Source organism: Megalops cyprinoides, chromosome 20 (genome assembly GCF_013368585.1).
Source record: "Megalops cyprinoides isolate fMegCyp1 chromosome 20, fMegCyp1.pri, whole genome shotgun sequence".
Lineage (NCBI taxonomy): Eukaryota > Metazoa > Chordata > Actinopteri > Elopiformes > Megalopidae > Megalops > Megalops cyprinoides.
In genome coordinates this window covers 22726226-22749817 of record NC_050602.1, presented here as the reverse complement: position 1 = coordinate 22749817, position 23592 = coordinate 22726226, and the positions used below count along the sequence as shown (strand labels likewise).

Here is a 23592-nt window from a genome sequence, read left to right as displayed (position 1 = left end):
TGCATAAGGTCCAGAAATGATTGTATTTTTATTCATCTATTTAAAAAAAAAAAAGAAAAAAGAGAAACGAGGCAGTCAGTACAGTGGCGGAGGCACGCTCTCATTCTTTTATACAGGTAGATTTTGTTGTGCTTTGAGTAGACCATTTTTGTATGGTTTTGTTTATTATTTTTTTCTCCCCCCCCTCCCCCCCCCCGCTTCAATATTTGTGTATACAGTCTGTTCTTAAATAATGTTAAAATGTCAGGAGAATTGTGGAAATAAAAGTATGTGGAAATAGTCTTTATATATGGCATGAGTCCCGCATCTTTCTTAATCCCCTGATACTAAAGCAGGTCCCCCCCCCCCCCCTTCCCATATCTGACTGCACGGCAACTTTACGAATCGTGGGTCCCTCTAGTGCATGGCAAGGCAGATTGAATGCTTCTGAACCAAAATATATCAGTACGAGTTTGACCGTTTTAGTCACTTACCTGTAACCAGTCACTATAGACCTAATAAAGGCAGTATCGTCTCAAATCGGGTTTAGCTTGAGTACTAATTGAACTGAAGGATTTTTTTTTCTTCCCCCTTCCCTTTTTTTGAGGCAATGTTTACTAACAGCCTTTAACGTAAAATAAAACTTAGCTGCCACTAGGAGGCGCCAGTGCATTATTTCTGCTGCCAGCTGGGCTCTCTATAATGGTAGCGTATGGAAGTTAATGTAGTGTCAGTTTGCTGTTCTTATGTCGAGGCCTTGGCTGCATCCAAATGCTTAAAAAAATTCAGTTGTAAAATCATTAAATTGTCTTAAGTGCTTGTTTTGATGGATAAACGCGTTCAAAAAAGTATCACAAAAAATAGGAATTTATTTTTTTACTGCCGTTTTAACCTCTGTATTTTGTTCAATTATGTTTTGTACCTTTCTTACAGATTTTATGTAGTATTGGTGTTCTTATGAGATGCCACAATTAAAAACAAATGGGTTTATTAAAGCAGACATATTTTTTTGTTGTGTAGTGACTGGTCTAGTGCGTAGAATTCCTCAATAAAGCAGCATGTGCCTATTCATATGGAAGCAGTACTGACATCCCTATCTAATTGACTGAGTTTTAATGTATACGGTTCTGTGCCTTTTGCAAATTCGTGTCCCCTGTTCATTCTGCCCAGATGTGTAGAGTTCAGGAAGGACAGCTTTCAGACCCCTCTGTTACAAGCTAACCAGGTGAATTAGGTTGCAGGCCGTGGTTTCTCATTTGGCGCTGGCCACGTCATGGGTCAAAGGTCGGGGATGTGCGGAAGCTGTCGGACAGCAAAGCCCCAGGGGACATGTAATGTATTCATGTATTCATGCATGCTTTGGAACCGCTATGGGCCTCCTTCAGCCTGGGGAACGAAAAGGAAAGAACTGCCATGGAGGTCCACCAGTGATGATGTGTGTGTCTGTGGTATACCTTCACAGTCCTCAAATGCAGAAGACCTCCTCGGCCAGGGATTTCAACCCTATACACAGAATGTGAAGGGTTATCTTCTCTGAAAATCGCACATCTCATGTGCTTCTCCTTAACGCACGGTCGGCAGACACACGGCAAAGGAAGGAACCGGTGTCAAACCAGAGAAATGTGCCTCTGTGCGAACACTGAGGTCGGAGTGACATCCCTCCTCTCATGAGTGAGAGCACTGCCTGCTACGATTTGGTATTTTTGCCCAGTTTTCAGGTGGTAAACTTATAAGCCATGTAGTGTTTTTTACTGAAGCGCTAGTGTTTCAGTCAAAAGTGGGTTGAGCATAGTCCCTCTTTGTTCCTTCTGGAATCCACAGTTGCACTGTGAAGCTGGTTGTGCTGCATCTGTCTCTAAGCACAATGTCGGCATACAAATGTACAAACGTATGAATTACATTTCCACACAGTACAAACCTAACAAGTGTGGAAAGACAAGGCCATCTAAAATTTTGTGAATAGTTCAGCCTGTATGAATGGCTGAGAATGATTTTATTTTTCAGGGAAGCTGGGGGAGCCTTGGATTGTAGGTATTGTAGGCCAAGGTAACCTGAAATAGATGAGAATACAATGACATTTCTATTCTTTTTTTATTTATTATAACAAATGGAGCTTCGGAGTATGGGTACCTACTGTAATAATGGTGAAGATTTGCTGTGAAGTTTTTCCCACCAGGTGGGAGTGTCTCAGCTGATTTGTTTTTTTAACTGGCCGTGTGAAAAAGGTATCAGCTCAGCAAGACGCTGAGACACCAGAATGCGTGGCCTTAGTGTGACAGCAGATGGCTCATGGGCAGCTTACACGCAGGTAGCTGAGATGTGTATCTTCTTGCAATTATTATGGTGTGCCGTCACATGTACTGTGCTGGGAGAACATGGAAAAGGTTTGCAGTCACCACAACAGCTGAAAAACGCTGGTGCTTCTGCCCTGTGAACCGGGATGGCAGGAGAGTCTGTGGGCCTGTGAGAAGTAGCCTGAGAGTATAGACATGACTGTTGACAAAGGGGTAATAAAAAAAGCCAACATCTCCTCATGTACTCCTAATTATTGGTCATCTTGGACCAGGCAGGCCTGTGGGGGGGGGACACCTCCACTCTGACACACTCCCTCGACTGCGTCACACAGGGACTCCCTGTTCCCCTAAGTGCTTTCTACCATAACTTTCCAATAACCGCTGTCAAAAGAGAGGTGCTCACCTGGTAATTACACAGAGATGGATACTAATGGCAGAGACGGGGCCCACTCAGGTACCATGAAGAGGCGGGGGAAAGGTGTAAGTCTTTTATTTTTGGATTCGGCAGAGGGGGTTACAGTCAGAGCAGAGGAGGTGCTGTGTTAGCTCGTCAGATGCACAGAGACAATATGCAGAATGCTAACAAGAACAACTGTTAAGGCTCCACTACAATGTGTTATCTGCATTTAAGTGACGCAAGCAGAAAGTTCATCTTCAAAATTCCTTATAATACACAGATATTCCACATTTTATCCTCTTGTCTAAAAAAATGCATCAACATAATCATTTCTCCTTATAGATTTTAAGTGGGCATTTACCATCCTGAAGCCTTCGGATAAAAAGAACAAAACTGAGACATTTGTAACAGTCCAAATGGGATGGGAAAGATACTATTTTACAAGAGAGTTTAAAAAATCGAAAAATCCTCCAACTGAATAACCCGCAGACAGGCATCCTTATCATTCGCGTAAAGGCCATTCATGCAAGCTAACGGCGACGAAGCTTCAGACAGGTATGATCAACAGCACATTGATGCCTATGTTTTCTACGTAGCTGAGCGGCGTTCCACTTTGGGAGAGGCGGTAACCCTGCTCTTTTTTGGGAGCGGAAGAGCAGCGTCGTGGGCAGGAAAGAGTAAATGCTGTAGCGGCAGGCGGCATGTTTCTCTCTGGTGCGGCGGGGTGCGGTGTGGGCGGCGGAGCAATGGAGGGGGGGGGGGTTTACAATCATCAGATGGTTGGAGCATTTTGTCACCGCAGTAGCACAATCCAATCTGTCATCATTCGCGAGTGGCTCGTCTGTGGGTCTTCCTAAGAGTTCACCCGAGCGTGCATGGCTGCCCCAGGGTGCCGTGCGGATCCTTACAGAAGCCTTGGTGCTAAGGAAAGCAGCTGTGGGTTCAGTCAGTGGGTCTTTTAGGGGAGGGGTGGTCCAGGGCCCAAATGCAATTTCTATTAGACATCCAGTCCACTGGGTGGCAGCGCTGAGGTCCCTGGGATTTCTTAATAAAAATCCAGAGCCCGGCAGATCAGCTGGAATACCTCATCAGGGGGCCTTTCTGCATCAATCTGGAAGGACAAAAATTGCACTCAGTGGTTGATGGGAAATGTTATTCATAAAAAAAGAAAAGCAGTTCAAGTGCCTGTACAAACAACTTAATGGTTACTCTTGCACACTGTAACACTGCTGTATAAAGAACAATGTTAGCTCCGTGCCACATATTTCAAAGCTTACCAAAACAACTTGTCGAATATCAAAGCAAACACTGGGCACTAAAGCTGAGAGCCATGATAATTTCTAAATGTCGTGACCTGTTTTCAGCCACAGTACTGTGCACTAGAGAATACCTCTCAGAGAATATCAGAGCCTCTGTTTATTACAGTAATGAGACTCTAAATTTAGAGGGAACTTTCGGCCAATCCTGAGCCCAGCTCCCCAGTTGTGGATGATGTCACACCTTGTGTAGCAGTCTCCTGCGCTCGTAGTGGGCGGCGACTTGCTCGCATGTGCTGCCGAAGCTCTCCAGTCTCTTGCGCACTGCATCTCTCGCACCCTCGGCCCTGAGGCCCTGGCCAGCCCGTTGTAGCAGACGCCTGGACATAGTGTCAGCGGAGCACTCCAGCAGCAGAACCAGGCTGGGCTCGCCAATCTGTCAGAACCGGGAAACCGTTATCAAAGTACAAGTAAATCCCTTTCATACGTGTTGCGACACTACGAGAATATTGTTCTTTGACACGATTGTGACATCACAATCAGAATGATGTTCTGTAATGGCACTAATGCGAGGTGACGTCCAGAGGGAGAAGGCTCTGATTCTGGGCTTCAGCTCCCATCATCCCATCATCCCCTGACACGAGTCATCATGTGATGTTCTGCCGAACCAATGCAAAGTGGGTTTGTAAGAGTGGTTAGGTGTTCATCAGAAGGCACCGCTGTAACTCCCATACACCTGGAGTTTGCCATAATTGCTTCTGGATAAACCATGGCTGGGTTTCAAAAACTACAGCATGACGAGCCCGCTGCCTGTCGCTTGCCTTCTCTTGGCAGAGGGATCTGAGCTCCCCCGAGAGAGGCGACATTTAGATCTAATCGCCTCGCCTCTCCTCGCGCGCTGTGAAAACCACGCAGGTGTAAAGAATTCTATTTCGTGAGTAAACACACACGCTGCTGATTGTGATCGTTATGAGAGGAGACTGAGGTGGCAGGACCAGAAGGTTGCAGGGTCAAGTCCCAGGGTACGTGCTGCTGTTATACTCCTGAGTGGCCTGCTCTTGCTTGAATTGCTTTAGCAAATAAGCACCGGAATAAATGAACGCACTTAATTAGCTATGTAAATTACGAGTGAGTAGGCTCATTTAAGCTAATATGTAAGCTAAGTAAATCACCCAGGACCAGGGCATCTGTTGCAAAAATAAAAAATGAACCCAGGTCTCATGTGACCTCAGACAGGAACTGAAAAAGAAGCGGGAATCTCTGCATCTCTTAATGTATCTCTTAATCTCTATCATGTTCCTTTAGCCTCAAAGCAGATATTGAAAAAAGAGCCATCTTACAAAATGCATTACATTTTTCTCGTTTAGCAGACAGCCTTACCCGGAGTTGACTACAAAGCCGGCGAAAGAGCAAAGAGCGCAGCAGTTTTGATTTAATGACCAGGCTTTGCTTTATAGCTGACATCAATGCCTGTAACAGCGGTACCTCTCCCTTAACCACGCCGTGTGTTATCCTGGGCTGTGTAAATAATGGATCGTGTCAGGCCGCTCAGAAATGTATGTTACGCTTTGGCTTCCCCCCCGGAGCGTCCTCGTCACCGACCTTGGCTTCAAACTCCTCCGCCTGCCGGACATCTCGCGGGAAGCCGTCCATCACCAAGCCCTTCCCGTGGTAGGGGGCGGCGGCCATGGCTTCTCCCAGCAGCTCCATCAGCGTGTCCTGCGGGGACAGACGGGATAGACGCGGGTGGTCCGTCAGATCTCCAGACGAGGGGGGGGGGGAACCCGGCGGGCTGAGGTGCCCGCCAAACACCCAGCCACGCAGCCACGAGAATAACGATATGTATCGGGTGAGTTATCATGTTTCTCTGCAGTGCATTTAGGGAAGTGCTCACACCTAAGGCTATTCTCCTCCATCTCTTGCAGAGTGTTGCTAAGTCTTGCCCACTGCAGTAAGTACTTATTATCACATTTTGATTACAGCTCTTTAATTTAATTCATTAAATGCCAACATAATTTTTTTATCACAAGGGTAACGTCTTGTGTGGTGACGGGCACACTAAAAACGCAGTAAATACATGCAAATATGCCATAAAAAACATCTCCAATGGATCAGAGAGCTTCCGCATGGACAACCAGCTGAGTTACACCACAGCTCACTCGATCAAACGTGCTTTTGTGCAGCAGCACAGACTGACCATTGAATAGTGCATCTTTGACTACAGCTCTGTTGAGATGGCTAATTGTTTCATAGCCTTGTCAGAGCAGCCTCTGCTTCTTCCTTCTGCTTATTTATATTTCATGCCCTCTGGGCCCAGCGTGAGCCCTGATGAAGGAGCCTCCTAGGCAGAGCAGCCGGATAGCGCCTTCCCCATCGGACCTCCTAGTGCTGACACATGCAGAACAGGGTCAGAACAGGGCACCGGTTGCACTCCTGGGTGAGTATGCTGGGAGTGGGGTGGCTGGCTAAGGGTTGTCACCATGGTGACATAACATGCAGCCCCCCCCCCCCCCCCCCCCTTCACTGGTCATACTGCTCCTATTATGTCTCACCCCCTCCACCCCAGTGCTAAGCATGTTAAATTCAGAGGCTGTATGAGCAGCAGACAGCATGCGTTACCACAGCGACACCATTTATGCGGGTTACGATATGAATAACGACAGAGACGCCACAGGATGATGGCAGTAATGTCGCACGGTAGCCGGGACCCGGAAACAAGAGGACACGCTCTCAAGATCGTTAGCCCTGAATGACCCCCAGCAGGACAGCTGTGGGCTCAATCCCTGGCTGAGTCATGCTTAGGCCTTCAGAAAATGCCCCCCCCCCAACATTTCCTCCTGTCTGTGTGGCAATCAGCTTTACAAAAACACATCAGTCACGGTGACAGTAATAGTCATGTGACTGGGACACTGCTGTGTCAAGTCAACGCACAGTGACAGGTCCTTAATGTTTAAAGCACCTGGAGGAGTTCCCCACTGACGTACACAGGAATGAACACGGCCCTTTTAAAAGGCCAGGATGGCTTCGTGAGAAAATAAAACCCTGGGAAGTTGTTTGGTTGGATGCACCAAGTTTTTGCAAATCATCCTTGAAAGGGGCCATTAGCTGGGCGTTTTCTTGGTCTGACTGACTAAGCTCTTTCCCCAGGGTTCATTCTCAAAATACAAATTTCTTCTTCCAGAAAAAAATTCCACTAAATTAACTTTCAGCTCCAAATAGATCTACAAGTTATGTAAGAGTAAGGCGAACAGACGACGTTTTAGAGTGCTCTTTGATATGATGAATTTCAGGCTATTCAAATATAGATTTATATTAAACTTCTCAAAGTAACTGAGGCCACAGATCAGCTAATGCCTGTACTAATACAGACTGTACAGTGCAAGAATGAAATGACAGGACCATGGCCAAGGGGGAAATTCCGGAACCTTTGTGAGGAACTGATAGCTAGATAATCACCTGGTCCGGGAAACCCCTGGGGGCTGGGCGTACAATGTGAGAAAAACAATTCACAATTAACTGGCCACATTCCAAGCCAGGGTGGCATCAAAACATTACATTGCAAAAGGTCAAAGGTTATCAGTACAAGCTGGGACCGTTTGAGACTGGGTCCTGTCTGTCTAAATGGAGACATGAAACAGGCATAGAACAGGCTGCTGTTTCACTATCTGCTTCTGTATGAAATACATCTGTGGCCCAGATACACTGTACATCGAAACCTAGTTCTCGTAAGTGTGCACATTTTCGCACAGCCACTGTTAGTCTGATAGTTTTGCATGCAGATGCGCAGTATTTGCGCTTTGGATGCTGTGGGATGTGCCATATTGCCAGGCAACAAAATGGAAGAAGATGTTCCTTTCAGATGCCTAATTAGTTGATTACCCTACAGAATGTAATAGTGCTTTGACTCTGTAATAGTGTACAGTGTCTCACTTTGAGCACACTGCTTTCAGTCTGAACCATGGGTGTGCCCAATGTCATGTAGAGCATGACCTACGGTCTGTGAAAAACAGGAAATGGTGTGGAAATGTTTTCGCACACTCTCAGCCCCATGCTGTCAGACCAGAAGATGAGCTGATGAGGTGATCCAACCTGACAGATATCAGGCCAGGTGGAACTCGAGAAAGAAGAGGACAGCATGGAGCCCATATGCCCCGCTTATTAATAAACCAACACCTTTGCGCCATTGTTACCGGTTTTTCCCATGTGTTTTAGAGCCAGCCAATGTCTAACCTGGAAATTAAACACAATCTAGGAGACCACGACTCATGACACCTCAATGAGCCTGAGACACCGCCATCCTCCACCTCAGCATCAGAAAAGACAGGCTGCAACAATCCCTCACCTCAGAATTCCACTATAGCTCTTTAATCTACTTCATTAAATACCAAAATATTTTTTTTTATCACAAGGGTAACTTCTTGTGTGGTGATGGGCACACTAAAAACACAGTAAATACATGCAAAAACACCATAAAAACATCTCCAATGGATCAGAGAGCTTCCACACGGATGCCATCTCAGCATCAGAAAAGACAAGCTGCAATAATCCCCCACCTCAGCATTCCAGCTGACTGCTTTTGCTAGCGATTCTACCGGCTCTGCTGTAACAGCCTACTAACACAGTGCTTATAGCTCATAGCCTCAGACGCTATTTTATCTGTCAAAGGATTCAGAGAAATCCATTTTCTTCAATTTAGCCATGCTGGGCGATTTTATTTCATGGAGGCCATATCAGAAACTGACTGTAAATACATATCACTCACCATAATATGCTGAAAAATAGAAGGCCGATGGGGGGCATTTCTGTGCAAAGCTAAGCAGATAGAGTCAGCGTGTCTTACTATGGGCGATATAAGAGTATTTCAGTGTGAGTTTCCATGGGCAGTATAATCACAGTCAGGGTGTCTCATTGTGAGTTTGCATGGGCAGCAGAATTGCAGTCACTGTGAGTTTCCATGGGCAGTATAATCACGGTCAGTGTGAGTTTCTGTGGACAGTATAATCACAGTCAGTATCAGTTCCCATGAGCAGTATAATCACGGTCAGTGTGTGTTTCCATGGTCAGTATAATCAGGGTCAGTATCAGTTCCCATGAGCGGTATAATCACGGTCAGTGTGTACTTCCATGGTCGGCATAATCACGGTCAGTGTGTACTTCCATGGTCGGTATAATCACGGTCAGTGTGTACTTCCATGGTCGGTATAATCACGGTCAGTGTGTACTTCCATGGTCGGTATAATCACGGTCAGTGTGTGTTTCCATGGTCAGTATAATCACGTTCAGCGTGTCTCACCATAGGCAGCTGCTCCCCTCTCTCCAGGACGTCCCGTATGAAGCGGCCCCTCTCGCCGTCGGCCTGCATCTCGCTGCGGAGCAGCTCCCAGGGGGAGAGGATCCTGAGGCCGAAACGCTCCTCCAGCTTCTCACACTGCAGCCCCTTCCCTGAGCCCGGCCCCCCTGTGGACCAACACATACGCAGTCACATACACAGGTACACACAGACACAGACACATACACAATCACGTACACAGGCACGCACACACAGACACATATGCACATACACACAGATAAACACGCACATACACACAGACGCATACAATCACATATGGAGGCATACACACACATACATAAGCACGCACACAAAGGCACACACATACATTCACACATATATGCATGTACACACACACACGCACACACACACGCACACACACACGCACATGCACACACACATACACAAACAAAAAGAATTTAGGGGGATCTGTGGAGTAAAGACATTTGCTGGACATAATGTTTAAACAATATTAACTCTGACTACCAAACACAACAAGTAAATATGTGTGACTATACAGTACAGTACACCCAGACACATTATCTTGGTAAACGCCGCAGCTAATCCTGTCCTCCTGAGTACTGACTGAGCATGTACTAGTAAACCACACGCCAGAGACAAACCCTGAATCAGTGCTTGTGTTGTACACAAAGTGGTGGGGATTAGGATTAGGACGGGGTTTACAGTTTCTGGATCAGTTCTTGGAACAAATGGGGAACGGGGACCAAGGATCAGAGTTGGCCAGCAGCTAATAGTTTAAACTGTGACTCCACAGCAGCTGAGCTCTGTCAGATCTTGGAGAGATGAAACTTGAAGCTTAGGAGGATCCATCCAACCCAGGTCTCTGAAGCCATAAGACAGTGTCTTTTTGTTTCATCCATGGACTCCATCCATGGACATATATATATATATATATATATATATATATGTATCAACATGTCTACCTTATAGTGTATCTCTACCACGTCTGCATACAACAGCTTACTAAAAGATAACATGCTAAAGCCATTGCCTCCACCTTACAGAAGGCTATTTTTACCTACCACAACTTAAGGCTTCAATATGTTTATATTGTGAATAAGTATTCTGCAGCTGTCGGGGAAGAAAGAAAACTAAATCCCTGCACACCGAGGACAACCGAACAACACATCCAGCCAATTATCTGAACACAGAGCAAGGGGCTACACTCAGCCCTTTTTCACGGGAGTCTCAGCGCACGGCTTCACATATCCATTGGCTTCTTCTGATGTTTTTGAGCTGGCGGACTGAGATCGCAGAACTACTAATCTTGTCTACCAGGCTTACATCAGATCTGGTGATATACTTGGTGACATCTCTGCTCATTCCTGAGGTAATTACTCACTACGGGAGTAGAGCTTCTAATTATCCACTTCTCTAATTGGGCAGCAAGCAAACTTTTCCCAAACTTTTCTTGTAGGAAGGTACACAAAGGTGTACAACTGTGTAATTAGTCATTTCGAAGAAAAGATCTGTAAGGGCTTCATTCATCTGCAGTTTGGTCTCAGAATTGCTATGTAGAGGATAAATAAACACAGACTCACAGACAAGCAGAAAGAGATTTTTTTGGTGCAGTATTTTCTGCTAATCCTTAACATCAAATACAATCGTGAATTATAAAAAAAGGCACTGATTGGGCCAATATGTCTTAAGGCTGCTCTTCATTGGTCGAATATTCAACCTCATTATCTCACTGTTAGCAGGGGATGGCACCAGGCATGCAGTCAGGGACTGGAGGCTTGGGAGCTGCTCCACAGCCTGAAATCTTCCCTGTTTTAGGAGGGGAGACAGTGTGCAGGGGGGAAGCAGAGAGCCTCTCTGATGTGATTTACAGGCAGAGGGGGAACCCAAGGGGTCAGCGCTAATCTTTACCTCCCGGACTCCCGGATCTCTCCTCTGCCCCCGCTGCCCCGCTTTCTGACCGATCCTGTCCAGAGGTCTCATTAAGAACAGCCGCCGGCTCGTCTGAGAGCCATTACCCAACATTGTTTATCTGTCCTGCAGCCAGCAGCCTGTGGGCAGGGAGGCTCCCATTGTTAACCACCATAGATCACCGCAGCCATTGAAGGGAAAAACGTCACGCCGGAGGGCGGTCGGGGCAGTAACATCTGCTGCCCCCGACCGCTGCTTTGAAACAGCTGCCTGTGGTTTAATCTGTTCCCCTTCTGAAAAACACTGGGCCTCAGATGTGCTGCGGGCCACGAACTGGACGATGAATGAAATGAGTGTGGGTTTGCAATGCATAGGTTTCTCTGTACTGCATGTGCGCATTTCTGTCATTACAAACTGCACGTAGTTGCACTTAGTCACTTGGCAGATAAAAGTGCACAGAGTGAGGGCACATGAAGAACAGTACATACAGAAAAGGTCAGTCCACATGCGAACACCTGCCAGTCCATCACACAGTGCTGTAATAACCAATGCCATACACACTGCAAGATTTAATTCCCATAACTCGGTAAGGGGGTGAAAATGTTATCTGCAGAGGCGGGTGGTCTTCAGGGAGCTGTGGAAGATAACACAGCTGTCCTGTTGTCTCACTGCTGTTCGATTGATGATCATTTTAGGATTTTGAGGAGCTGACCCCCTTGTTGCCAGGGCAGTCAGCACCAGTGTTTTGAGATGTATGCGAGCCGCTTCGGGTGGCCAGGGGAGGGAGATCAGAGGGGCGGCACATGGAAAGGTATGGCCCGCATAGGTGCACAGTCCCCACCCCCCTAGCTAATTTCATGGTATCCATTCATGACGCAGCATTGTACACTACATTGCATTACATTACATTCATTCAACAGACACTCTCACCCAGCGTTACTTCCAGTACTAAAGAACAGGAGTGTATCCATTCAAGTTGTATGAGCAACAGTGTCAGACCAGGCTAACAACACTCCCAAAACAGTGAGTGTGAGCGTAACACCATTCAAGTCCTACCACAAGCCAGGGGTTAGTAGAGGTAGAGCGGTACATTATTACATTATTTTGGAAGAGGTACAGACGACTCTGCAAAGCAAACCTGCACGGCTCTGCCTTTCCAGTGTCTCAACAAGACGTTTATGAGATTGACTGACGAGTCATCTGCATCTCAGAGGGAAGTAGTCTGGCTCCAGGTAATAAGCTCCAAAAATAGGAGGGAAAGGATATCTTCTGGGACCCATGCCTGGCAGCCAATAGGAGAGTTTGTTAGCTGGCCGCATCCTTTGTTTGTGACTGCTTATTATGGATCTGGTTCAGGCGGAGCTTTGAAATCAGCATAGCTCCACCAGGACCAGACAGATCAAACTCGGAATGGAGACGTGTAGGATTTGTTTCTGATGTGCGGAAGTTCTAAATATATCCAGTTAGCGCTCGAACAGGCAGGATTGCTTTCTGTTGCTTCCTACAGGGTGTTGACTTGGGCTCCAGCTACTCATGAATAGGGAGTATGGGGGGGATTGCATTGACTGATACATTACATTGCATTGTTGTCATTTAGCAGATTTGGTTACAGTTAGAACTGGTTACAACATGTTATCCATTTATATAGCTGGATACAGCAATATTAACACACAAGCCATGTTTACCAGCTTGTTTTTCACTTTGATTGACAGCTAGCTCATTCATTAAAGATAGGATATGCAAGGCTTCACGAAGCAATCACAAACAGCATCTTAATTCCTGCACATGTTCTGAATAATTAACTGTACCTCTAGCTCTTTATAAATTTCAGAGACTGACCTTTTTGCTTAAACTTTCTTTACAAAAAAGACTCTTTCAGTATTTAAGTATTTAAGGGAGCCTAGCAACCATATTAAGGTCCTGTGTGGATGTGTGCTGGAAGAGTGTACCAGGTTGGAAACTCAGACAGGACACCAGGGTTAACACCTCTACTCTTTCGACAAGCACTACGTGATCTTTAATACTCACAGTGAGCCAGAGTGAGGGCACCTCCTACAACACGGTACTCCCATCGCTGCATTGGGGTATTGCATTTACTTTATCAGACCAACACCCTGATGAGGAGTGCCCCTTACTGGTTTCCCCAACTCCACTTCCAGCTTTCCCAGTGACCCTGCTTTCCCCCGGAGGTGTCCTGTCAAAGTGCAAACTAAGGCCAGAAGGGACTGGGGGCGGGAGAATATCGTGGAGTGGCACCAAATCAGTGCAGCACAGCATTTATTTTTATCGCTTAAACTGAGTTGTTTGGAAGCCTGCCCACTTTGTGCCGGGCGGGCTGATAAAACACCCAGGGAATGTGATTTGTTGAAGTTTGTATTGGGAAGACAAGGTTGAGGGCAGGAAGCCACTTCATTTTAAACAGAGAGCCAGACATTGGTGTGGCAGAGAGCCAGAGCACTGCGGTATACCTGCAGCACAACACGCCCTATACTATACAACACACACTACACACACAGCATACACACAGTGTACAAACACTATATATAACACACACTACACACACAGCATACACACAGTGTACAAACACTATATACAACACACACTACACACACAGCATACACACAGTGTACACACACTATATATAACACACAGTATACAACACACAGCATACACACAGTGTACAACACAGAGCATATACACAGTGTACAAACACTATATATAACGCACACTATACACACAGCATACACACAGTGTACAACACACAGCATACACACAGTGTACAAACACTATATATAACACACAATATAAACACACACAGTACATACACCACATACAACACACAGTGCACACACTATACACAACACACACAGTATACAATGCAAAGCTTACAACACACAGTACTCCTGCACACACACATACACACAGTATACACAAAGTATACAACACATGGTACACAACACACAGTATACACACATAGTATGCACACATAGCATACACATGCTTTCACTGTTCTGTCTGAACACACAAGGTTGGGGGCGATGAGCCACAGCTTGTGTGTCATCTCTAACTCCAGCCCTGCACCTGTAACCCTAAGAAACAGCTAACTAAACCACTGTCGCAAAGCCATACCTATTTGCTTATGTAACGCTTGCACACACACGTCATTTTCATATGCAAACACACCAACATCTCAACGCGCACACAAGCGCACGCATACACAACAACCTGAAACAGCAGGCACACTTACACACCTTCTGCTCTTCAGTCAAACAAAAGGTAAAAATATAATCAAAGAATATTAGTGCAGGAGCAACATTCTGCTGCTCTTGGAATATTTTTAATGAGGAGAACCACACTTGAAAAGACAGTATTAGTATTAGTGTTAGCATTAGTCATTTCAATTCAATCATTTCTGATGTATTATTATTTATGGTTTGTCATTGTTTTAATTCCTGTGAATAAATTATTTTGTATGTCTGAGTTTGCGAATCCTATACTCCTGGACACTGAGCAAGATCAGGCTATCTGTATATGATCAGCATCACATCTTCCTGAATAATACAGAATGTTATGTTTAAGCTCAGTATTTCAGTGTTCTTCTGAGCTATTCAAGTCCCCTCTCCACGGCAACACGTACTCAGCTGACCCTCTGACACACTGTATAGTGAGCGTGGCCTGGGCAGGCTCAGCTAGCGGGCCAGCAGTAGCGGCTTTTCCAGCCTTGTGGGCTGCTGTTTAACCGACACGCAGGCAAAGCGAGGGCAAAGATAAACGGGTTCAGGATGTCCCCTGCGTCCGAACGACAGCGGCAGGAATGACCAGGCCTGGGGCTCGTTCCTCATCTGCGAGGGGAAACCTGGCATCTTCCAGACCACCGGAGCTCGGGTCTGACGTTCATTGTGACATATCGGCCCCCGCTGCCACTGCACTTACCCCGACCACAGTGTATGAATTAGCATGTTCTGGGCTTTGAATCTGTTTTTCCAGTTTTAAGCAGAGGTCCCTGGCCAGACCAGCTGGCCTCTTCGGCAAAACTGCTGTGCGCTCTGTCACCCCAGCTCAATTGATTGGACTCTGTGTGCCCCAAGCATCCTCAACGTAGGGTTGTCTACGTTTTTGTGTCTCTGTTATTAGCAAAACATGTCAACCCACACAAAGTTATTTTTTGAGTAATAAAGTGGTGTTTGTGAAAGAGAATCCCATGGAGAGTGTGAGCTACATGCAGTGAGTGGTCTGCAGTAGGTCAGTCAGTAACAGAATGGAAATATCTCAAGATGAGAGACACTTAAAAAATTAGTTAACTTAAAAGAGTTAACTTCAAAAATGCAAATGTAGGTTTTTCCTAAGACATCCATTACTACAGCCTAGTCCACGTCTCTCTGAGTCATTTGTGAGGGCGTTACAGTACATCTTGCATTTTTTTGACAAACAACCTTCAGCAGGCATCTGTTGCTTACCGTTCACGTTGCCCACTTGTACCTCTGGCTTTTTACAAAGCAAGTCAAGTAATGTGCATTGAGCTAGTGCCACACATTACATTCAAACACACAACCCTCATGTGTTAAGTGCCCTGTTGGCCATGTCAGGTTGCTTTAATTCACCCAGAGAAAGATCAAACCTTAGGTATTTGCTTGATTAAATGGGACAAATCCAGGTTGCCCTTGGTTTTGCATCTGTTGGCAGTATATGAAATGACCAGTCTGCCCACAAACACTGTGTACTCACAGATACAAAATACTGCACAGACAGCATTGTTCTTATACAGTAGGCATAGAGTATTTCACACACTGCCTACATTCATACATACAAATTATCTCTCAAAGACGCTAACACTCTCATGCAGACTAATCACAGACATACAGTATTCACAGAAACTACACTTACAGACAGAAGGTAACAAAAAAGAGGAACCATTCCTGATTCACTAACTATCCTTATTCACTGTAATTACCCCGTGAACAAAGCACAGGGGAAAAATGGCAGCGTGCTTCTTTTGAAAAAATGACTGCATGCCTCTATTCAAAAGTCCCTAATTGATTTCACTTTCTTCTGCTCTTTTAATGGATATGTGACTTGCTTTTTAGTTCATGTGGTTGTTTCTCTGCAGGGTGTCGCTTTGAGAGAACAAAACGGATAAAACCCATCCTACACAGAAACAAACCCATCAAATCAATCACCCGCCGTCTGACTCATTTATCCTCATAAGCGCAAGCTTCGGAAATGTTAAGGCATCAGCTATATTGGATTTAATTAAGACCATTTCGAATTACCCAGAGTGCATTTCAATGTCCGTATTGTTTCGTACTTAAAACATGATTAATTTCTTTTGCAAAAATTAGTCACTAATCAAACCTTTGGTTGATTAAACTACTTGATAAATCTATAAAGCTGCAAATTGTGCATGACCAAAACACCGCTTAGACAATTCAGTATGATGAAGCTTTGCTAAGTAATGTAGACATTGATCCGGTTTCAGAGGTGATCATAACTAATACGTATGCTCGCCCAGCATTGGCGCTCATGTTCCACCGAGTCCCTCTCTGTCTTCAAGAAACATCTGAAGACACAGCTCTTCCACTCTCACCTGAGCACCCAAAACACTACCCCTAAATGAACTTCATGTCTCAAACTGTCTCCTACTGAACTATAAAAAAGTAATCTAATGGTTTGACACACTCATTAGCTTTACCTGCTAGTCTGTACCTTGCCTGGCCAACCATTGAAACCTGGTTATGCAGTGCTTCTAATATTGTTGACTCCGTATTGTTTTTCTCTTGTGTTGTACTGTACCTCACTTGTAAGTCGCTTTGGATAAAAGCGTCGGCCAAATGAATAAATGCAAATGTAAATGTCATTTCCAGCAGTATGCAACAACATGGAGTGGACTGCGGTGAGGGGTGAATGGAGTGAGTAGACCTGTCAGTTCCTCGGGGGATTTCAGAAGCATTCAATGATGTTTTTCGTTACAAAACTGTGCCTCTGTCTTCATGGACAATCAACCATCAGCAGTCTGTGAGTACGTACCGGTCTCAGAAGTGAGTCATGGGACTCGCACAAAGTCAAAAATGCATGGAGTGGGAGATTGAATCCTTGAATTTTAATTCCATGTCAGAGAGACCAAAAAGGGGGAAAAAAAAAGTACAAATCCTAATTGGGGACGTTTATCATATACTACAAGAAAAAAAAAAAACACACACACACACACACACACATACACACACACACACAAAAGCAACGTAATTCCACTGTCACTCATTTCAACCTTGGTGGTTTAATGGAAACCTGATTAAAACCTGATTAAACTCCAACTGATTACAAATGTCACATGTGACAATGGTGAACCTGCAACGTACCGATCACAAAGATGATCTTCTGTTTCTTCATCTCCTCTGGAAACCCTAAAAGAGGACGAGAAAAGAAATAATTGTTACTGCATGTTATTAAATGTCTCTCTCTTAATTGAACCAAAGGATGGTGGATTGGATTAGTTCAGATGGGTATGTTACAAAATGGCCCAGTCAGTGCCTTCTGCTAGCTAATATTTCAACTGCTCACAAGTGACTGCAGTGCTTCCTCCAGCTAAACACTGCCTGAGATGAGTGACTCCTCCTGACCCCCTCTCCCTCTCTGTGCCCTAGGCACGCCTCGCGTGTGCATCTGGAATCGATAAAAATGCACGCATTCACCTGCTGCATTCGCTCCCGCGTACCCCGTCACTTCATCATCGGCCTGTCAGAAAAGAAAAAAAAGACAAGGACAGAGACACATTCAGGGATAAATCCAAGCCTCCCCAAATCACCATTACAGCCAGGCACCAGCAACAGGGATCGATACTCCATGTACCCAGCCTGTTCGGGTCCATCCCCCTCTAGGTGTACATTTCTCTCCCTCCCCGATTGGCTGGCTGACCCTGAGTCCACAGGGCAGGCGTGTGTGACTGTAATTCACCAGCACACCCCGTAATGAAGTCCCCCTCAGCCTCTTGACATGCTGGAAGAGCTCAGCCGCTTGCTAACGTATTTATGTGCTGCTTCTCAACTTCTGCTCAAAAAGGCACGTTGTCATCTGGAGGAGAAAATCTATACCTGTGCCTATGCAGAGGAAGGCAGCGGGTCTGCCACTGAGTTATGGATTGTGAATATTGGTTTACGGCTGGCTGCCCACAGCTGTGACACTGGTCCATAACTCTAGGTTCGGAAATGACCTGGGTTCCTTTGCATTGCGGGAGTCTCCCCTGACTGCAAAGGTTGGCAAATTTTCCACACACCGCTAGACTTAAATTCTGCATATTGGGATGTACAAATAAGGGATGGTTGCCCACTACCCCGCCACCCACTTTCCCATTAAATTACACAAAAATTGACTTTAACATTGAACATGAAATCGAAAATGCAATGTCACACACAAGAACCTCAGTGCGGCGCAATTAAAGAGGCAATCGCACGGTAATATGGGGTGGCATAATGTTTTACATTATATCACATTATTGTCATTTAGCAGATGCTCTTATCCAGAGCAATTTACATACAGTAGGCTACAATGTTATCCATTTATAAAGCTGAATATTTACTGAGGCAGTTGTGGGTTAAGTACCTTGCCCATGGGTACAGTAGCAATGCCCCAGTGGGGAATCAAACCACCAACCTTCTGGTTTCAAGCTCTGTTCCTTATCACTACACCACACTGCTGTCTTCCTCACATATCCACTGAGGCATCACAGAGATGGTGCTCTCTACAGATGGATGGGTATGCCTGCACAGTACTTTTTTCCGTCTGTTATTGTCTTACAACTCTAAATACTCTTTATATTTCTGCACAGGATTGGCTTGAGGGAAAAAATGTCATTGATTCCCAGTAGACAACTACACTATATCCTGTGGAGGCTCAACTGATTAGTTGCCATGGCAAGTTCTCTAGTTAAAGACAATGTTCACATATACATCTGGAAGAATCTCATGGAAAGGCAGAGAAAATATCAGGCTAAAATAGATCTCAGGCTGAAATTTCCCACAATGCAAAGCTCGGAGCTCAACTGTAACATTTTGGTTAACAGGGTAGCGCATGATAAAACGCATTTAATTAGCCGACTTAATTAGCTCTTCTGAAAAGGTTTTAAATTGATCATATTGGTGTTATCCCTTAATTAGAATGATGGCATTCACTCAAATTATTTGTGGTCAAGTGCGACTGCCCCCCCACTCACACTTGCAAGTGTGAACACAACAGACCATTCGAGCACTCCACAGATGGACCAAATTACTGAATAAATACATGAATAATTAAATTAGCCAAGTGCTTCCGTGAAGAAATATATGGAAATTTCATATTATCCACGTTCTTGGGTGATTACTGTATTTTTGAAGGCCTGACAAAAGTTCCCTGGCGCAAATTAAGCTATGTAATATCTCTTAACCAGCATGAAGGAGAACGCATGAGCGAGATTTTAAAAGATTAAAGTGCAGTGGATGTAGACATCTGCTCTGCAGGTTGTGTCAGAGGGGTCGTTTTTGGGTCAGTCAATGACACCACAGGAATACACCTTCTCTCTTTATTTTTCTCTCAGCATTTATCAAAGAACAATAAGAAATCAGCTATAAACATGACAGATGGCACTGTGTGTGGCTGGGACAGTTGCCGCTAATATTGTGACAAGTCCCCCACTTGCCTCCCAATATGGTGCCTGGTGCTACCACTACAGCAAAAACCGTTCACCATCTAGTCTTGGTTATCTTGGTTATACATGCAGCTTGGTAGGGCAGGAAAATTGAGAGTGCAAGTTTACATATCAGTGACATGGTTTCAAAAGTGTGTGTGGTTGTGTGTGTGCACGCATGCGTGCGTATGCGTGTGTATGTGTGTGTGCGCGCACATGTATGCGTGTGTGTGTGTATGTGTGTGTGTGTGTGTGTGTGTGTATGTGTGTGTGTGTGTGCGCATGTATGCGTGTGCGTGCATGTGTGCGTGTGAATTATATGTATGTATTTATATGCCCTCATCTTAGTGACTGGATGATGAACAAGGGTTAAATGCTGTGGAGGGTGCCCGGCATTGCACAGCGGTGCTTGGGCTGAGACAGGGATGGGACCTTTGAAAGTCGTGGCAGCAGATATGGTGAGTCTTAGTGGGTGCAGTGGTGCGTGGCGGACTGGTGGTGATGGTGCCAGTGATGAGCCGGTCTGTCATGTGGGCACGCCAGCCGGCCGAGTGACTCACTGAGTGAGCTGAGGGAGCAGAGAACTGGTGAGGATACACACACATGCACACACGCACACACACACACACACACACACACACACACACGTATATACACACACACACACACACACACACGTATATACACATGCATACACACATGCACGCACACACACACACACACACACACACACACACGTATACACACACACACGTATACACACACGCATACACACATGCACGCACACACACACACACACACACACACATACACGCATAAACACACACGCACACACACACGCACACACACACACGCACACACACATGCATGTACATGCACATGCACACATACATGCACACACACACACACACATGCACAAGCATGCATACTCGCACACACACACAACCAGTCAACACACACAGACACACAGACATAGCAGACCTGAAGCTACACACAGACATGCACACGCAGTAATCCAGCAAGTGCACGCACACACAAGCACACACGCCTACACATACACACACGTAGACCGACGCACATACATCACTGGGTAATATAAACAAACCAGGGGGGAGAAGCCAACCATCCAACCGACCCTCAGACATGTCTGGAAGATTCTGCCATTTTGTTTTGTAAAATATCTAATGCATCAGAACGTTCTGAGTCACCCACAGGAATGAATTAAATAAGATACAAAATCGGTCCAATGAGTCATTACAGTAAAGAGCAAGGGGCACAACACAGGCAACGGTCTCGTTTCGGGTTTCAGGCTTAAAATATGACAATTAAAGACGGACGATTAGCACAGACACAAAAGGGGTTTTTCTTTTTCTTTCCCCCTCGGCAGAAGAGGAAGTCCTCCCTCCTTGTGTCACTCGAACAAGATGACCAATCATCGCCCTTGCTCCTCTCCCCATTCATTTCCCGCACTTGAGAATTATATTAGAATAATTGAAAAGTGACACACAAAAAAAAAAAATGTCTGGGATTTCTTGCAGGGTACAGCTGTCAGAGAAGATGACAGCTGAGTACTGTTTGAACATGTTCCCCCCCGCCCCCCCCCCCCCCCCACTCGGAAAGCAGAGCGGTTATCTGCCACCTCATCTCCTCCGGTACCGCTGCACAGCCATGAATATGCACGATCCTGTTTCATTAGCTGCATAGTGCGCCATATAATGAGGCAGAGATCATGTCCTGACACTTCTGAAAGCGGAGAACATTGTTTCTGTGAAAGCGTGTGGCCTGTGAGATGTGGGTGGCCGAGGATGCTGGGAGGTTGCGGTTTTCGGTGGCCCGGGAGTCCCAGACAAGGTTACACAACGTCTACAGCTGTGAAGCTAAGCGCGCTACGTTGCAAAGCCACCGAATCGATGATTTTACTGCGTGAGGATGATTGCTGATTTAGTTCGTTAACCATTCAAAGTCCGTACACGGTGTAAGGATCGCTTTTCTAAAGCGGAGCTCTTCGAAGCTGACTCTTATCTCAAGTGTTTTATTCCATCGGAGAGGATGACCATTTACTCCTCCGCTTCACTCCTCACCTCGTAGTCATGTTTTATTAAAAGACAATTACACTATGATTGCATGGCACTTCAGACACAGGCCTGTTACAGCGGCAGGGAGTTTCAAAAAGAATAAATGCAATAATCACGTTATGATTGGGGTCTACAACATTTGTTTAGTTTGAGGACAAACAGAAACTGAAAAATTTATTCAACCACCCCATCCCGTCATTTAACCCGAGCATCAGCTTTTTATATGATTCTAACTCAGAACTGGAACAGTGGTCAGAACTGGAAAACTGAATATTTTGACAGCAGGAGGATTAAGCAACAATCCAGTATATAATGTTATAGTGTAAGCACAATGCTATTTACACTTTCATTTTTAGATCTCCGAGCTGCACTTCCATAAATTGTAAAAGAGGGTTTCCTGTGGTTTTGTGGTTGATTTTTGAAGTAGAATTCCCGGTTCAAACTCTGATCAAATTTCCAGTAAAGATCAGAAAATCAGGCTATGCCAAATGCATTGTGTTCTATAATTATTTGTATAAATAGCCTTCAAAATATGAGTGTCACATTTCAGGTTCTCTTGTGGCTTGTGAAACAGACATTTCTGCTTCAAATGTGCCCTGGGTGGTTCTATGCTCTGTTGTCTTTGAACATATGAAAAAATAATACTCAGAGTTTAAATCTTAAGGCCACTGGCTGGGTTGGTGCCTGGTATGTCCAACAAATAATTTTCCCTGATCTTCATTTTCAAGCACTTACAAAAGCAACTTAAAATATCACTTCAAGAACTAATTAAACACACATCTTAAATTACATTTTTTAATAAGGTACACTTCTTCAGAGAACTTGCCCTAGGTGTTCTGTAAGTGTGTAGTCTCCTCCAGTAATTGTGTGCTACTGTGAATTGCATGCATGAAGATAACCTGGAGGAAAAAAACCTAAGAGCTGACAGCCACAGCAGATCCAGGCTTTGTGCACGCACACTCATTTGTAACAGGTCACTTATTTCTTTAAAATAAAACACATAACATGCATTACAATGTATGCAAAGCCACTGGGCTCTAACGCCTTCTGAATCCATTTGGTTAAGTCGGAAGATACCACATTCACAAAGGCCCCATACTATTCTAATAAGAGCTCTGAAACAGGATTACTGGGCAGAGATGCGGCCTGGGGCAGTGTACGCTACAACCTTCAGCTGGTGCTTAAACGGCATTCCTGCGCTAAAACAATAAGCAATACATACAAGTGTAAGTAATGCTTTCGGTGATTACAAGGGGGGGGGCTTTCAGCAGTGCACAAATCTGCACGGCGACGGAGAAGGGAGACAGCAGGCAGACGCAATACGTGGGAGTGAGGGGGAGGTCACACAGACACGCTTGCCATTTTTCTAATCTCATCAGGGTGATAGCGGAGGCAAGGCCAGGCCGCCATCATCCCATCATCCCGCTGTGTGCGCCACAGAAAAATAATAATAAAATCCCTGCACGAAATTATGCTTATCGAAGATGTGATGGAGAGGCGGCGGCTTCGGCGTTTGAACCTAAGAAAAATACCCCATTCTGTATGCTGGCTCTAAAGAGGTGTGAATTGTCTTAACAAAAAAGCAAGTGCAGAGAGGGAAAACGCCAAGAGCCTGAAATCATTTTCTTATTCTACTTTCAGGCAGAGAGCAGGAAAACAGAGCTGATTGGTCTAAAGTTCTGTTTTTTAATGACCCTATTAAGGCTCTCTGTGTGGACG

General features: G+C 45.2%; 1 protein-coding gene across 1 annotated transcript in view; it reads right to left on the bottom strand.

Annotated features, from left to right (window-relative positions):
- Positions 1-3403: 3403 nt before the first annotated feature.
- Positions 3404-23592, bottom strand: part of ak5 (adenylate kinase 5) — a 68247-nt gene continuing 48058 nt past the window's right edge. Inside the window, exons 9-14 of the mRNA XM_036554663.1 lie at positions 17832-17874; positions 17499-17543; positions 9220-9383; positions 5529-5645; positions 4171-4362; positions 3404-3781 (exon numbers count right to left, since the gene is read on the bottom strand). Of these exons, the coding sequence (XP_036410556.1) occupies positions 3716-3781; positions 4171-4362; positions 5529-5645; positions 9220-9383; positions 17499-17543; positions 17832-17874 (627 nt within the window). The 3' untranslated portion in view covers positions 3404-3715. The remainder of the gene's footprint in view (positions 3782-4170; positions 4363-5528; positions 5646-9219; positions 9384-17498; positions 17544-17831; positions 17875-23592) is intronic.